The 17635-nt window shown below is 41.9% G+C and overlaps 1 protein-coding gene across 3 annotated transcripts in view; it reads left to right on the top strand.

The window, feature by feature from the left end:
- FTO (FTO alpha-ketoglutarate dependent dioxygenase) overlaps positions 1 to 17635 on the top strand; it is a 211034-nt gene that overhangs the window by 183528 nt on the left and 9871 nt on the right. Inside the window, exon 9 of one of the 3 annotated variants that reach the window (XM_039352391.1) lies at positions 2061 to 2451. The exons of the other annotated variants lie outside the window; for them this stretch is intronic. Within the exon in view, the coding sequence (XP_039208325.1) occupies positions 2061 to 2205 (145 nt within the window). The 3' untranslated portion in view covers positions 2206 to 2451. Of the gene's footprint in view, positions 1 to 2060; positions 2452 to 17635 lie in introns of those variants that run through there. 3 annotated transcript variants of the gene reach the window in all.

Genomic DNA, 17635 nt, shown 5'->3' with positions numbered 1-17635 from the left:
TGATGGAAGTTATAATTCTAATTTTTTTTTTTTTTACTTCTAATGAAAAGGAAAATTCTCAGGGATGACTCACACCCTGGTTGGTTCCTCTTTATTCTCCTACCATTGGGTAGGAGATATAGAAATATAGCCAGCTATACCAACAGGTTGAAGAACAGCTTCTATCCATGGGCTGTCAGGGTCTTGAAAGGGACATAACTTTATGCACGATAGACTTGTGAGGCCGGCGTGCTGTGCAATTAGCTCACAGAGTGTAATAAGTTGGTGGGTTTGTAGTCACTGTGAGTTGTGGTGGGGAGGCACGGAGGGAGGCTCAGCCAATCTCACTGTATACATGTTATACTTTGATAATAAAGGTTCATTCATTCAAAAGCAAACCATCAAATCAAATCTTTGACCCTGGTGGTAGAACAGCATAACTCTACAGTCGTAGAAAGCCGCATCAAATTTTTAAAAGACTAAAACTGGACAAGGCTGGATTGCAGAAAGTGGCAGTAAATTTAATCTAGATCTAGATTATAAAAACAATCTCGAGATTAAAAGTATTTCCATCCATGTACCAAACCGCAGGTTTACAAAGGTCAAGTCAACTATCTCTTTTCCTTTTAAATCTGTACCGATAACTTATCTTATACTAAACTTTGGAAGAATCATTTTTCCCCTTTAAAACCCACAAACAAGTTATCTAGAAAAAGGGTGTTTTTGGAAGATATTCCATTATCTTTTAACTGCCTCCCTCCTCCTATTACAATAACCAAAGCTGGCTTTGCAAGCTTTTATAAGCATTAGATAATTAGCCAGCAGTTGGCAAATTAAAACACCACAGAGGTAGAAAACTAAGATGGAAAACACTAAATGGCTACAAATTCACTAGAACAGGAGACTTAAATGGCAGCCTTTATTACAACATAATCTTCTGAGATGGGTGGGTTTATCACTCATCAAATCTTCCTGCATAGATTCAATGGTTTGTGATAATTAAGCTCCAGACCTGCTGATGAAGCTCTCCCTTAATAAGAAACAGTGTAATTCAAAGGGTTCCTCTGAGGATGTAGCGACCGCTAACCTCTTAATTTAATTTTGCTCAAGTTTTGCCCATCAGCAGAAATTGTTATTAACCTTCCTCTGCAACCAGCCAGCCCCCTATTCTTCCTTTTTGCCAATCTCTCAGATTTACAAGCCACCTCCTGCAATATTATTTAATCTACCCTGTGACCTTAGCTCAATAAATTTGGTTTAATCTCCCTCAATAATCTCGTAATATCACACACACAAAAAAAAAACCACGACAAACGGTGGCAGGAGGCGAGCACTCCAGATAAGATGTGAAATAATGAAGAAATAATTTGCCATCAAAATGCGGGTTGAATTTTCATTGTGAATGGGCTGTTCTTCAGACGGCTTTTATATTAATCAGACAATAAAATGTATCCTTTGACATCAATGAAATCTAAGTTGGTCATTCTGCTATAATTGATTGAGGGGCGTCTAAGCATGATTAAGTCTGAATCCAATATATGTTGTCTGTTTCTCTTTCCAATGCACTTCTGAAGGCTCAACTTTCCATTATTTGCAAAGTTTCTTTTGCAAAAGGGCCTTTTTCTCCCCCCCCCCAGTCACAGAGTGCCTTAAAAATGCTAATATTTTGAATTTATTTTCAAGAATGTTGCTGATTTTATGTTTCTTTTTTTTAATACTTCCTCCGGAAGTATTCTCTTAAAATTTAAATTAAGAGGCAAACAGATACAATTGCAAACCACAGAAAGGACAATTAGATATTGAAAATTGAACACTGACTTTATACCCTTGAGTTTCTCATAGCTAAGAATTTTGTGTCTGCCCACAATTAACACCTGATTCCTCTTTGGAGAAAAAAAAAAATCAAACGAGCAAAAATGATTTCTTTTCCATCAAACTAAACGTGTTCCCTCTGCAAAAAAAACCCCTGCAAAATAAAATTTCTGCGGAGCGCCTCTTTGTTCAGTGTATTTAGTGTGATTAAATCTTGAACTGCTTTCAGTAACTCATTTCCAATCTTCCCCCCCCCCTCCCCATTTTAGGTGCCATTCTCCACTTTCAGAAAACTTGCCGGAGGACGAGAAACCAAAATGCCAGCCTTATTGGCAGGACAAGGATCCCAGTATGCCGTTACCTTTCAATCTCGATGATATAATATTTGAACTACAGACAATTCTGGAAGAATAGAAACGCTTTATCAGAAGTTGGGTGGAATTCCACTGCTAAGAAGCAACAAAGAAGAACAACGAGAGCAAAGAAGCCTGTTGACTAATTGCAGATTTAGCGATATTCAGTTGCATGGTCAGTTGAGAAAAATCAAAAAGGGGTCCTTGGTGTTCTCTGTGCTTGGTGGTTTTCTTGCAGACATTTCGTTACCCAGCTAGGTAACATCATCAGTTGTAGAAGGAAATGGGGTTTGAGAAGAAGAAGAGGAGGAGGAAGAGGATTATGAAGTCCTTCATGCTCTCTGAGCTTGCTTGTTTTCTTGCAGACATTTCATCACCCAACTAGGTAGCGTCATCAGTGCTAGAAGGAAATGGCATTTGAGAAGAGGAGGATGAGGAGAAGGATTATGAAGTCCTTCATGCTCTCTGAGCTTGCTTGTTTTCTTGCAGACATCTCATCACCCAACTAGGTAGCATCATCAGTGTGAGAAGGAAATGGGTTTGAGAAGGAGGAGGAGGAGGATTATGAAGTCCTTCATGCTCTCTGAGCTTGGTGGTTTTCTTGCAGACATTTCATCACCCAACTAGGTAGCATCATCAGTGCTAGAAGGGAGGCGGTTTGCAGAAAGGAGGAGGGGGAGATCCTTGACGACTCTGGGGTTCCTGGTCCTCTCTGAGTTTGGTGGTTTTCCTGCAGACGTTTCATTACAATCCTGAGCTACGAATATTCTCCTTTATTGGTGAATTGACAACGACATTTTTGGAGCAGGACTGTGAAAAGTGGATGATCTAAAATCAAGCAATATCCATAGCAAAGAGCATCTCATACAGATAATGAGAAATAAAGAAACCAACTGAGGCCTGTTTTATCGATGTTTATTGATATTTAATGATGTGTTGGGTCTTCTGTTGCATGACAAAGAAACACCATCAAGTCGCCCCAGAAATCTGGAATAATATTATTCTGCTTGAAGATAGAAGACCTCAGAGGTCCCTTTCCAGTCTGTTATTCTGCTTTCTGTTAAGTCACCTTCTGAGATAAGTGAAATTATATTTTGGCCCAGCAATACTGGCTCACACCTTATTGTGGTCTTTACTGGGAACAGGTAGTTAGAAGAATTTCTCCCATTGGCTGTTCTCTTTCCCTTGATCAACTACAAACAGGATTTTGTAGGTGAGAGTGTGGGCTGCATCGTCACGCAACAAAGCACAACAATAAGGCAATTTGGGCTCCGCCAAACCGTGGCATTGTATGCCATATGTCTTTCCGGATGAAGACCGAAACTTCCCTAAGGAGAACCAGGATCAGATGGCAGACTCCTCCTCTCCCATCCTTTTACAGAATTGCAATTGGTACTTTTAGCAAAATCTTGTTTCTGGACTTTGCCCGCATTTAATTTTTCATCATTTGCTGCTGGACAAACGGCAGGGAAATTGCACACACACACACACAAACACACACACCCGCGCGTGTGTGTCAAGCTAAATGGATTACTGAAGATACAGATCTGTTTGCCTGTCTGCACTTGCCTTTAGACAATATTCATCAGTTCTACAAAAAGCTCTTGATTAAACCGAGAAGCCAAACAAATGTCAAGGTTCAGAGCAAAAGATCCTTTGCCCCCATCTCACAATCCTCAAATCAGACTTTGACTGATTTGACTTTGCATTAGCAGTAAGTAATTGTCGGCAGAAATGAAATCAGCTCGGTGCTCTGACGATGAGGAGAGCCGACAAGGTTGGCAAGGGAAACCTCTCATTTTACTTTTAGGGAAAACAGAATACAAAACAAAAGTTGAAGGGACCTTGGAGGTCTTCTAGTCCAACCCCCTGCTCAACAGGGGACCATTCTGGACAAATGGCTGACCAATCTCGTCTTGAAAAACCCCAGGGATGGAGCACCCAGAACTTCTGGAGGCAAGTCGTTCCACTGATGGATTGTTCTCACTGATGGAAGTTTCTAGGTTGGATCTGTCTCTGATGAAGAAGAAGGAAAAGGAGAAGAGGGGGAAGAGGAGGAGGAGGTGGTCAACTTATTTTCCAAAACACCAGAAGGCAAGACATGAAACAATGGATGGAAATTAATCAAGAAGAGAAACAAACTTGAATTAAGGTGAAACTTCCTAACAGCGCGGACAATTAACCAGTTGAACAACCTGCCTCCAGAAGTTGTGGGTGCTTCATCCCTGGAGATTTTTAAGAAGAGACTGGACAGCCGCTTTTCTCAAATTGTATAGGATCTCCTGCTTGAACAGGGGGTTGGATTCGAAAAGCTCCAAGCTCTATTCTGATTAATTGACCTTCCATCTGTTACTTCTTGTCCTGCCTGCAGACGATACGTTTTGGCTGGGGAACTTCACAAGTCTGCCAAGATTGGACAACCCTGGTTTAGAACATCCCTGGTTTATGAAAAAGACTTAGAACTGGCTTCCTATTAAATAAGGGGCCGATCCAGAGCTCACATAAGGCTACAATCCTTCCTTTCACGCTGTCCTGTCTCTAGTTCAAAGTTTCTTCTGCCACTCTGGCTAATGGGGTCAGAGCAATTCTTCTCGTAATAGATTGCCGGTCCCTTGTGTAGCCAGAGTTTTGAAAGACAGGTCAGAACGAGAGGGACTGGCTGTTAAAGAACATTTGATGCCGCTCAGGGGAATGATAATTACAGCAGTTTAGTTAGGATGATTCACGGGCGTAAGAGCCGCATTCCTTCCAGAGGCAGGCTCAGCCCTGACCTTTTGCGAGGAAGTGGGGTCAAAAACCCATCAATTGTCTCTGAAGTTGGCATCTCAGGTCACCTCAGTAAGGTGGGGAAAAGGAGCAGGGGGTAGATAGACGGGGCTTATTCAATCACACCTCTGAAAAAAGATGCCAAAGAGATTCATGCGGTGATGAGTGAAAGGTAGCAGGAGAAAGTTGAGCCTGTACAATATCAGCCAGGATATTGTCCAAGGAAATACACACTGTCCGGGAGCCCCATAAAAGAAAGATCAATGGCCTCCATGGCCCCAGGAAGGTGAGGTGACCTTCCCCAGCTCTTGTTTGAGACCAGTCAAGTAGGACGGCCTTTCCAAGCCTAAATCCCTCCAGGTAGTGTTGGGTCAATAACATTCTAGACTGACTCAGAGAATCAGGGCCAGAAAGGGATCTTAGAGGTGTTCTAGTTCAATCTTTTGTGCTGATGGTGTTACCTAGTTTGGTAATGAAACTTCTGCAAGAAAACCATTAAGGTCAGAGAGCTCCAAGGGCTCCTCCTCTTCTTCCTCTTCCTCCTCCTCCTCCTCCCAATCTTCTTCTCCACTCCACAAACCCCGTCCCCTTCTGTTATTGATGAGTTTACCTAGTTTACTAATGAAGTATCTGCAATAAAACCATGAAACTTAGAGAGTACCAAGGACCCCACAGTCCTGCTCCTCCTCCCCCCCTCCTCCTCCCAATCTCCTTCTTCTCCACTCCGCAAACCCCGTCCCCTTCTGTTATTGATGATGTTACCTAGTTTACTAATGAAGTATCTGCAATAAAACCATGAAACTTAGTACCAAGGACCCCACAGTCCTGCTCCTCCTCCTCCCTCCCTCCCTCCCTCCTCCTCCTCCTCCTCCTCCCAATCTCCTTCTCCACTCCGCAAACCCCATCCCCTTCTGTTACTGATAATGTTACCTAGTTTACTAATGAAGTGTCTGCAAGAAAACCACGAAGCTTAGAGAGCAATTGGACTCAATTGTAGTTATAAGTTGAGGTCTACAGTGCCTGCGTTATCTGAAGAGCAAGGATGAATTCAAAACACCTTATAATAAATTGAAACAAATAATTGAGATATCAACTGTTTCATTTGAGGCTCAGTCATCACACAGACCATCAGACAGATCTCACTTGCCAATTTCGTATTGAAGATCGAAATATCACGATTAGCTGTTACGAGCTATTCTCTCTGGTAATTAGAAGAATTGCTACGAAAAAAAATGTAATACCGTCTATTTATCGAAGGCAGAATCTTTATGCTAATTTCCAAGGAGAATCCATTAGCTTCTTAAGGCAAACCACAGAAAAGACACAATAGATCAAATTGCTAGAATTACTATTTAATACTTATTTATAGCACACATTTCTAGGGAAACCTCAGAGGTTGTTTTTTTTTAAAGGCCTCTAAAAGAACAAACATTTCTGTATCAAAGATAGATGAAAATATATATTCCCCTGGTCTGTTTTAATGTTTTTCAATATTAGCTTCTCTCTTCATTTTTATTTTTTTATAGAGAGCTATAGCATCCTATGCAAAAAAAAAAATAGAATTTTGATTAAAAAGTCAATAAAGAAGAATCAGGTATATTTTGAATGAAGACGCACAATAACCATGTTTTGAAATCTCCTCACCTCCCGTGAATCTCTAAAGACAAATCCACCCAGACCAAGTGGAGCAAAATTCCAAGTTTCCGTGTTGTATGTCAGGGCTGAGGATGACTTGTCAGTTCCTCCAGTGTCAGGTTTAATCTTTAAAAATGACAGGCAATTTGTTCAGGGAACTGTGCAGAATGACAAGATAGAGAAGGATTGTAAAACATGGCACCTGTGTGGAAGGCTTCCTTTTCGTGGGCATCAAAGTCTGTTGTTTTCTTTTGCTATTAGTCCAGTGATGCTGAACAATTGAGCAGAAGGACTCCGGCTTCGTGGTAGAGTAGCTGTTCTGTACTCAGAGAATCTTCGGTTTGCTTTGAGCTAAGAAAATATTTGGTCTAAAACCCCAGAGAGCTGCAGCCAACGCTGAAGATCAGGGGACAGGAATTTGGTGACCCTAAGATCCCCCAAAGTCCCCTGTACCATCATTGTTGAACATAGATGTGACATTCTCCCACCTTTTGCGGTGGGAAATGAGTGGGAGTGTTTTGTAAATCTTCCAAAGGCATGCAAGATATCAGAGGCATATCCAGCATGAAGGATCAGGACCATACATTAAGACTTACTTGGCATAAGATGGACAGCCAATAAATGTTATAAACAAATAAGTTGCAGATGAGAAGCTTTATTGCTCATGCCTGTGCACAGGAATCTAGTCAACTAACGGTCAATCCTAAATTGGCACTAGATAAAAGTCAACAGAATTCAAAAGGGGTTGGACTAGGGTCGCTTGCAGCAACATAACGACTCCAGGCTGATTCCTCTCTTGACTCTACCCCAGCCTCTGCCACTTCTTCTCCTACAGGAAGATTGAAAAAGAAACCCACAGAATACCTTCTGCACCTTCTAAATACCTTGGAAAAATTAAAACATCTAATGATCTATGAACCTGGCAGCCCATTTTAAGGCCTACCCAACCAAAGCTTTAGCCGGTGTCAGATTCCTGAAGACTATACGACTAAAATAAACTCGATACAAATTCAAGAACTGAAATGGCAAGATCGGATCCAAAAAACGTGATTGGAGACTCAAAGATAAGAAGAATCTCTGATGCTCAGAAAAAGGGCTGCAGCTTTGAACATCTGGGGGCTGCTACCATCTTGCCTTTTTCTAACCGCCTTGTGGATGCCCTTAATGTACAATCTTTCATGTGCTGTTCCCAAATGAAGGCAAAACTCTCTTCCCCCCCTTTTTTTCTTTGTTGTTGTTTTTTCTACTCTTCTATTAATATTTAGTTGTCTCACTCAATTAATGTTTCATGACAGAATTCAATTCAAGCAGGAATGGAATCTTTGCAATATAGGAAACAGCTGCAGGTAAAATTGGCACTTTATTTATTTTTCATTCATCTCTGAGTTGTAGTCATCTCGGCTCCAATTGGAAGGTTAGTAGCAGAGCTGAAAATGCCTGCAGGCTATTGTAGTTGAAGCTGGTGTGGTGGCTCACACTCCCTCACTGCCATGCGTGCTCTGGAAGAGTGGCATGGTTTGGAGCATTAAAAAATGAAGGGGGAATTAAAAACAAACGCTCTGAACTTCAGCTGGGTTGTCCACGTGTCGTTCTTGGTACACACGCTGCTTTTTCAAGGGGGAAAAGGCATATTTTATTTGCAATGTTTGTAAACTTGGAGGCCTGCTATGGAAGCTAGGCAATCCGCCCAGTTTAGACAACTGATACCTTTTAGAAATGATAGGGTCTTCGGTGCTCTCTGAGCTTGGTGTTTTTCCTGCTGACGTTTCATTACTCAACTAGGTAACATCATCAGCGCATGAACGTAATGTCTGCAAGGAAATGGCCAAGCTCAGAGATCACCAAGGACCCCAGAGTTCAACCCTGAGCTACAAATATTCTCTTCTGTTGATTTCAGAGATCACTTAAGAGGGGAAATCTACTGATTGGGGATCAAATTCCAACGAGATCAAACGACACTTTAATGGACTTTGCTTTAGCACAGTGGTGGCGAACCTATGGCACGGGTGCCAGAGGTGGCACTCAGAGCCCTCTCTGTGGGCACACGCGCCATCACCCCAGTCCTAGGCCTTCAGCTGGGTTTTATAAAACCTTTTCGCTTTAGGCCTCCGCCGCCGTGTGCAAAAAAAAAAAAGGTTCAATCAATCAGTCAATTTCAACTTCTCACGGGAAAAAAAAGATCTTGCAAAGTTGGAATTGATTGATTGAACTTTTTAGTCCCACCCAGTCTGCTGTTACCACCACAGCCACGCCCACCCAATGGGCCACGCCCACACCGCACCCGACGATGCATAAGTGGGCTTTGGGTTGCAGTTTGGGCACTCGGTCTCTAAAAGGTTCGCCATCGATGCTTTAGCATTGTTGCTAAATCTAACATTTAGCATGCAGACTCATTATTTGTCCAAATAGCACCATTTAGTGGACTTAGGTTAGCTAAATCTGTCCCCCTTCAGAAGAACTTTGCCATCTTAAACCAGCTTGTGCTTCTCTGTGTGAGGCAGGCCTCGGAGTTTAGATGGGCTTTTATACACCTGCGGGAGGGGGAATGGAGTTTTGGAACATTGGTAAACTGTCTTTCATGGATCAGTGTAATGAGTTATTTGCTCTTTCTTTACATGTCCTTGCTTGTTGTCTTAGAGAAGAATATTCCATGTAAATGCCAGAGAGGCAAGTCCTCTTTTGTCCACGTTATTATCATTTGATGTACTTGCTGGAATCCACCTGGGTCATCCCTTATAATTTGGGATACTGTATTTGAGAGTCGAGGGAGTGCGATGGCTCAGAGGTTAAAGATGCTGAGCTTCTCAGCTGGAAAGCTGACAGCCCGAGTTTGAGACTCGAGCACTGCATGACGGGATGAGCTCCCGTTCCTTGCCTCAGCTCCTGTCCACCTAGTACAGTGATGGTGAACCTTTTAGAGACCGAGTGCCCAAAAACCACCCCCCAGCCTGCCCGCCCGTGCTCTGCCCCTGCCCCGCCCACCTGCAGGGCCACTCACCACCTCCACGGCCCACTGCAGCAGATCCCCCCGGCAGCCTTGCAATGCCATGGCCACCACGCCCTCCACCCGCACACCGCAGCATCATCTGCACGTGATGGGGCGCAAGGGCAGAGTCTTGTCCCTGCTGCCCGGCTGCCATGTCCTTGGCTGCGCTGCTCCGTACAGGCCGTGCCGGGGGAGACTCTCCTCGGGGGGGAGCTGCTGGTGAGGAGGGGGCTGTGGGGGGAAGCGGGGCTGGGGCAATGGCGCGCCCGCAGAGAGGGCCCCAAGTGCCGCCTCTGGCACGCGTGCCATAGGTTCGCCACCACTGACCTAGTAGTTCCAAAGCATGAAAATGCGAGTAAATAAATAGATATCACTTTGGTGGGAAGGTAACAGCATTCCATGCGCCTTGGCCTATAGTCATGCTGGACACATGACTATGGAATTTGTCTTCAGACAATGCTGGCTTCCTCGGCTAAAAAAGAAGAGCACCACCACCTAGATTCAAACACCACTGTAGAGGAAACCTTTACCTTTACCTTTATTTGAGAGTTGGGGTGAAACTGACTAGAGTTCTGACAGTTTCTCTTTTCAGCTCAAGAATAACAGTTGGGAATGCAGACAGCACTTTTTAAGCCAGCTCCCACATTGGTAATGGTTCTTTAATGCTACCATACAAAAAAGAGCCCATGTTTTGACAACTTTTCATTTTATTTATCCAGGAAATGATGGGAGATCCGTGCATTGGGAAGCTCCCCACGTCTGCAATAATTAGCATAGGGGAAAAAAAATCACGGAGAGGTAGATCTAAATATTGGGAATGATCTAGCGGTATATTGCTTTTGAGTTCTACCAGTCTTTTATGAAGCCAATCAAACTGCTTTTATTTGTTTTTGTTTTAATGATCAAACAAGTTTTGTTCATTTCTTAAAGTGTCAAATGTTACACATCTGAAACTGTCATCTCAAATTCAAAAGCAGAGTGAGAAAAGGGTGTTTGATCTATGTTGGAGTCAAACACTAAATTAAATGCAAATTGCAAATTGCTTTAGATGTCATCGTTACACCCATGCAGAATGTGGCTTGGGGTGCAGGCAAGTAAAATTAGAACAGTGTTAATTGTTGTTATTTTTATGTGGTATACTAACTAAGCGATTAGACACTCCTTATTACCATTTTCCCCTTCTATATTTAGTTAAGGCAGTGCTGTTTGCATGTTCCTTCTGCGCCTTCTTAAGATAATTCCTTTTTCATTTCCTGCCCCTCTCGAAGAAATCAAAAGAATAGCTGTCAAAATATTGGCCAGATAGCAGCTTTACAAATTAATCCCTTAGCTTGGTACCTGCAAACAAAGGTTGAACTCCATAATTGGCACTTGAAATGGTAATTAACTAAGAAAGCACCAGCAGTTTGTGTGTACAAAATGGCACCAGGTGTGCAAGAATCATTAGACGTTCTTTGCATCAAACACACCTTTGAATGGTTACCTCTTTAGGGTCGTATTGCCAACTGCCAATTTGATTGGTTAAGTAGTTGTATGGGGTTTGGGGGGGGAGGGAAGAAAAGGAGGGGGACGAGAAACCACACAATATTCTTTCTTTAGGATTGATATGTTTATTACTTTTTGTGACAGAGTTTCCCAAGGCAGATGTTCAATATAGGAACAAGCTGCTTGAGAATGAAGCCAGCGGGGGGGGGGGGTGTTGCGAAGGCCGGAAATTGAGAAAGTTATCATAAGCACAAAATTGTTATTGAAGATTTTGCTCCGAGCATTTGTAACGCTTGTGTTATATACTCTCCCGTAGACAGTAATCTAACAGGGAATTACAGAAAGCGGACTGCCAATATCTATAAATTGCATTGTATGCTCAGGAGCTGCCTCCCAACAGGCCAAGCTCATGCCTTAGGGAGGAGAAACGAATTCCCCAGTGGGGCTCTTTCTGCCTGCCAGTTGGAAAAAAAAAAGAAGAAGCCAGAAACTGGAGGAAAAGAAAAAATCTTGGCATCTTCTTTTTAAATGATTCTTTAGCAGAAAGAATTGCGGTTCGTGCAGGGCTCTCCTGGATGTGAAAAAAGTGGCATCTGCTGAATGCAGGGGTGGGTTTTTGCACTCATGTCAGGAGCACCGAGGCATTTCCAGGTTAAAGGGGTTAGCCAGTGACCTCACTGTTGCACTAGGTGTCCAGGTTCTGACTGACGAACCCAACCAAGCAAACACCTTTGAGACGTATCAATCTCTTAATGTAAACCTTTATTGAGTACATCACTTCGGCACTAATGAAAGCAAAACCATCTCAAACCCATATAGTAAATGCACTGAATTCTCCCTCTTCCCTCTGTGACAGGTCACATTGTCCGATCAAGTAGAAAAATATTGTTATGAGAAGTATTCCTGGCTCTAGCTAGACACCTGGTGTAATGTCCTTGAGTCTCACGGTCTGGCTTCTTACTCTTTGAAGTCTGCATTCCAAACTTCTTCTTTTCCCCCAAGGTTGTAGGCAAGATGAGATGCGATCATTGTTGCACCAGCAAACTTGACACTAGGGATGCCCACTTGCTGGTTCCTTTCATGTCCCCAGCAGGAGCTGGAGTGAAGGATGAGTGCTCAACCCTGCCCCATGGCAGCTCTTGGGTCTTGAACGTGGGCTCATTAACCTCCTGTCCAGCTTTCCAACCACTCAAGTCACTGTGCAGGGTGTAAATGGTCTACCACCATTTCTGTACAAGATCAGGCCAAGCTGGAAGGTGGAGTAAAATGTGTCATCAATTTGGAATCACTGTGTTGTCACAAGAGACCCACCCAGCCCCCCATGAATTCTGTTGTCCCCATCTAGTGCCAATTTAGCCTGACTTTAGTTGACTAGATTCTTGTATCTAGATCACAGCAATGAACTCTTCTGTGCTTTGAACCCAATGAATGATCCTGGGTGTTTGTGGTTGACAATTTCCAAGTAGTCCTTTTTGCGGTTGATCCCTACTCCAGTCTGAATGCTAAAACATTCAATCTTAGATGGGAAAAAAGTTGCATTCGCGTATTGCCCTAAGGAAGTGTTTAATCATTGCTGTTTAAGTCCTAAGTGCTGACTCCACTTGGCATGCAATCCATATGACTAAGTCTTGGTCAATGTGGGTAAATCAAGGGATCTATTGAATGGTCAGGGATGATCTTTCAGTGTATTGCTGATCCAAGAGAATCAAGTTTCTGGCAAATTAACCCCCATGCAAGTTGAGTTGAACCAGTCTTTGATGAAAATGGTTATATTCATATATTGCACTAAACAACTGTTTAACCATAGTCTGCTGGTTAAGCCCTAAGTGTGGAGTCTACTTAGTATGCAACCCATGTGCCTAAGCCCTGATCAATGTACGTAGGTCAAGGATACTAGTCAATAGTCAGGTATGATCTGTTAGCATATTGTTGATCCAGGAGAATCAAGCTGCTGCAAATTATCCCTCACACAATTTGATTTGAGCCACATGAAAAAAAAGTCATTTTCGCATATTGCACTAAGCAAGAGTTTAACCATAGTCTGTTGGGTTAAGTGCTGAGACCCCTTAGCATAAAACCCATGTGACTAAGCCCTGATCAATGTGGGTAGGTCAAGGGTACTGGTCAATAGCCAGGGATGATTTGTTGGCATATTGTTGATGCAAGAGACTCAAGTTCTTGACAAATTAACCCTGTGCCATTTGATTTGAGCCATTGAGAATACATGAGCGCCAACACAAACACTTTGCTCCTTTCTCCAAAACTCAAATCTCAAATCTTTCTCTTGGTCTTTCCAGTTCCTAACAAAATATTATGGACCTCTCCGGCTTACCTCTGTCAGCTCCGGGATCTTTTGACCTTTCTGTATGGAAGGAAGCCCAGACTTTTCATAATATTATTTCTTGCCTGGTGCAAGAGTTAGAAATATTGTTTAGATCTATCAATTTTGCATCAGCAGGTTTGGGGGTGGGGGCAACATTCCTTTTATATAGCTGTTTAATGTAAGCAATATTCTTCCTGGACTCTGATGAATAAAGCAGCCCATTTTCTTGGCCAGGCATAAATTGAGGCTGTGTCACCAGGGATCATTAATGGACTTAGGAGTGTCAATACCAAAGCAGTGAAGTTCCCACCTTTGCTTAATATTAAGCAGTATCCTTAGTGTATCAAGGCCCTTTGGGAGACTGAGAAGACACAAGGAGGTGTGTTTAAGCTTTAAGGTGGCTCCCCAAAAACCTGATGCTTGGAGTTGCAGGTCAAAAAGGCTGCCGGCAAGGCTAAAGTTTTCCCTTTTTTATATATTTATAATAAAATATATTTATATTTATAATATAAGATATATCTATAATATATTTTATTAATTCCAGTTTTGGATGAGAAGAACTGAGCAATGGGCAACTCAGTTCTTATTTTTCATTTCGTTTCCTGCAGAATCCCTGTTGGGATGATTACTTAATGATTACTTTTAAAAATTGAGGTTCATAGGGTTTTTAAAAATAATTTTAGCAACTGGGACCGTGCATAGTTTTTAGGTCCTTGATTACGAACTCAGACTCTCATTTGGTTCCTATGGTTCCCCCCCCCCTTTTTTACTCCAATATTTCCTGATACTTTTGAGCTACATTGGGCTGTTTAATTTTCTTTACTTTTTCTTTATATGTTTTGGTATTTCTGCAGACTACAGGATTCCTCTGTTTTCCATTTTAGAAATCACACCCTGATTTTACCTTTTTTTTTTTTTTAATGCTTACCCTCTGAATTTTGCACTTTGCATCTGTCTCTGCAGTTTTCTGCTTTTTAAAAAAAAGAAAAAGACAAAACAAAATAAAAGGGAGGAAGGGAAAATCTTCTGCCTTCAACCCCAAAGAGGCTGATGCCAAACTGAACCATCAAGACTAAGATTAGATACGGTAGAAAAAAGGATCTATCTTAATATTATAAAGCAATGTATCCATACCAATTGCAAAAGAGTTAAGCCTTTCAAATCACAAAAGAGTCTAGGAAATACTTCTTTTAAAACAAACATTTTTCCTGTTTTTGATTTTTTTTTTTTTTTTTTTGCTGAGAAATAGGGGAGAATGCCAGGGAAAAAAATCACTCACAGTCGATCTGAGCATCCCCCTCTCTTTCTTTCTTTTTTATCTTGTCAGTCCATTGCTTTTTCAAAATAAAAGTATGTTTTGCATCAGCTCCACACATTCCTCCAATTTGCCTGGCACTAGAGTTCCTAAGTCTGCATTTGCTTAGAGTTTTGATATGCCATAATTGTTCCCAGATCTGACAGTCCAATTTGGATCCATCACTAAATGACTTAATCAATGCTTCTAAATTAATGGGTAAACTGAGCTTTGACACCATGTTCCTTCTTTATGGTTTTCATTTTCAATAAACGTTGAAATGCCTTTAGTGGTCTTGGGGGGGAAAGGGTGCCTTATGAAAATAATTTTCATAATCAGCAATATTTTACATTAAGGTGTGACAGACCACCACCACCCCACGTTCCTCTTCCACGATTCTTCACCAAAGTGTCAGCAGTGCCCATAATCTCTTGATTGACACTCACCAAATAGCTTTCCATATTTGCCGTGGAATAATTGAGATGTCAAATAATTTCAAGCCTGGTTCATTGATTCCATAAGGGACCTTGAATAAATATTTTGAGTATTTGGAGGGAAGGGGGCAAGTAGACATTGAAGGAGGAAAGGAAGATTAATTCTCTTTGCTGGAAAAATAGACCAGCTGGGGAAGAAAAAAAAATCTGGATTGGGGTGTGTCTCCAGCAATGAAGACTCTGACATCCTTTGGTTGAAATGGTGCAACTGTTCAAAAAATGAGGGACTCGAATTCGTAAGTCACATCTTATTTCCACATTGGCCAACAGGTCTTCTGAAAAGACCTCAAGCAAGGAGCAAAGGCTAGCATCCCTTTTACATTGATGTCCCACATAATCCCATTAAACCCCATCAACTGTTCAAATTACAGAAGACACAAAGAGAAAATAACCAAAGAGACTTGCTATTTCTTTCAGAGTTGCGAGAATCTGGACTTCAGCTTGATAAGGTTTCTGCTATTACAAGACTTTTAGGAACAGAACTATGAAAGCTCTGAATTCAATCAATTAGAATAGAACTAGAAGAGACCGTGGAGGTCTTCTAGACCAACCCCCTGCTGAGGCAGGAAACCCTATACAATTTGAGACAAGTGGCTGTCCAGTCTCTCCTTAAAAACGTCCAGTGATGGAGCACCCACAACTTCTGGAGGGAAGCTGTTCCACTGGTTAACTGTTCTAGCTGTTAGTTTCTCCTTAGTTCCAGGTTGCTTTTCTCCTTGGTCAGTTTTCATCCGTTGCTTCTTGTCCTGCCTTCCTGTGCTTTGGAAAATAGGTTGATTCTCCCTCTTTTTTGGGGGGGGGCAGGCCCTCAAATTCCATGGGTCAAATTAACCAGCTAATTTTTGGCGTTAACTTCAGGTTTCTACAGCTCGAGTTGACCTTTGCTAAGCCTCAGTGAGTCTGCACCCAGCCAGCTTTTAGCATCTTTGTATTTTGATTTTGATTTTCTTTAAATAGCAGAGGGGGAGAGGATCTTACATTTCCACACTAGGCTTTTAGCAGGTATCTGATATTTAAACTTGGGAGCAAAGGCTTTCTCGCACAGCAAGAGCTCTCTCTTTTAACCCTGGTCCCACTTCACTTCGTAAAAACCACTCATGGCTGAAATTGCAATTTGGGATGCAGAGAAATTCACAGCGTCAACAGCGCAGAAACAAAGGAAAGCATAAAAAGGAGAGAGAAAAAAACCAAGGGAAGCACCCCAGATCTTGTTTTATTCCTTTCATACCAGAGATGTATCTCAAGGATAAACTGGTCTGCGTTGAACATTAGGTAGAAAACGCCGAATCTAATGGACCAGAAGTGCAGGCAAAATAGCAGTAAGAGCCATTTTTAGTATTTAGAGTATTTATCAATAAATGCAGATAATCCTCGACTTAACAGCAGTTCGTTTCGTTTACTGACCGTTCAAGGTTACAATGGCCCTTCGAAAAGTGACTTGTGGCTATTTGTCACAGTTGCAATCTTTGCAGCCTCTCCGTGGTCACGTGATCAAAATTCAGACGCTTGGCAACTGACATGTACTTATGACGGTTGCAGTGTCCCTGGATCATGTGATCCCCTTTCGCGACCTGATGAGCAAAGTCAAGGGGAAAGCCAAATTCACTTAACAAACGGGTCAGTAACTTAACTAATAATAATAATAATAATAATAATAATAATAATAATAATAGCTGCACAAGATCAAGCCTTAAGGACAAATGCATATAAAGTCAAAATTGAGAAGACAGCAACAGACAGTAAGTGCCGCCTATGCAAAGAAGCTGAAGAAACAGTGGACCACTTGGTAAGCTGTTGCAAGAAGATTGCACAGACTGATTACAAGCAGCGGCATGACAAAGTAGCGACAATGGTGCATTGGAAGATCTGCAAAAAATATCATTTGCCTGTAAGCAAAAACTGGTGGATCATAAAATAGAGAAAGTCATAGAAAATGATAAAATTAAACTGCTCTGGGACTTCAGAATTCAAACAGACAAGCACCTGCAACATAACACCCCAGACTTAACAATTGTCTATAAGAAAGACAAAAAAGTCTGGATAGTGGATGTGGCAGTGCCTGGAGACAGCAGAATAGAAGAGAAAGAATTGGAGAAGATAACAAGATACAAAGACCTACAAATAGAAATAGAAAGACTGTGGCAAAAGCAAGCAAAGGTAGTACCAATAGTAATAGGCTCCTTGGATGCAATCCCAAAACAACTGGAGCACCACTTGAACATCATTGGCATTGACAAATCCGCTATTAGTCAATTGCAAAAGTCGGCCTTACTAGAAACTGCTTCCATCCTGCGATGATATCTGTAATACTATCAAACATCTACATCTGCCTATCCCAGTTCCTGGGTAAGGACTCGATAGGTAGACAAATGCCAAAACCAGTCTGAACATCTGGCTGACTGTACGATGATCCATCATCATCATAATAATAATAATAATAATAATAATAATAATGTTGGAAGGGACCTTGGAGGTCATCTAGTCCAACCCCCTGCTCAACCAGGAAAC

The sequence above is a fragment of the Crotalus tigris genome, unplaced genomic scaffold (assembly GCF_016545835.1).
Source record: "Crotalus tigris isolate CLP2741 ecotype Arizona unplaced genomic scaffold, ASM1654583v1 scf7180000018432.44079421565:4894166, whole genome shotgun sequence".
NCBI lineage: Eukaryota > Metazoa > Chordata > Lepidosauria > Squamata > Viperidae > Crotalus > Crotalus tigris.
The sequence above is the reverse complement of the archived record's forward strand: the minus strand, read 5'-3'. Positions and strand labels throughout refer to the sequence as shown.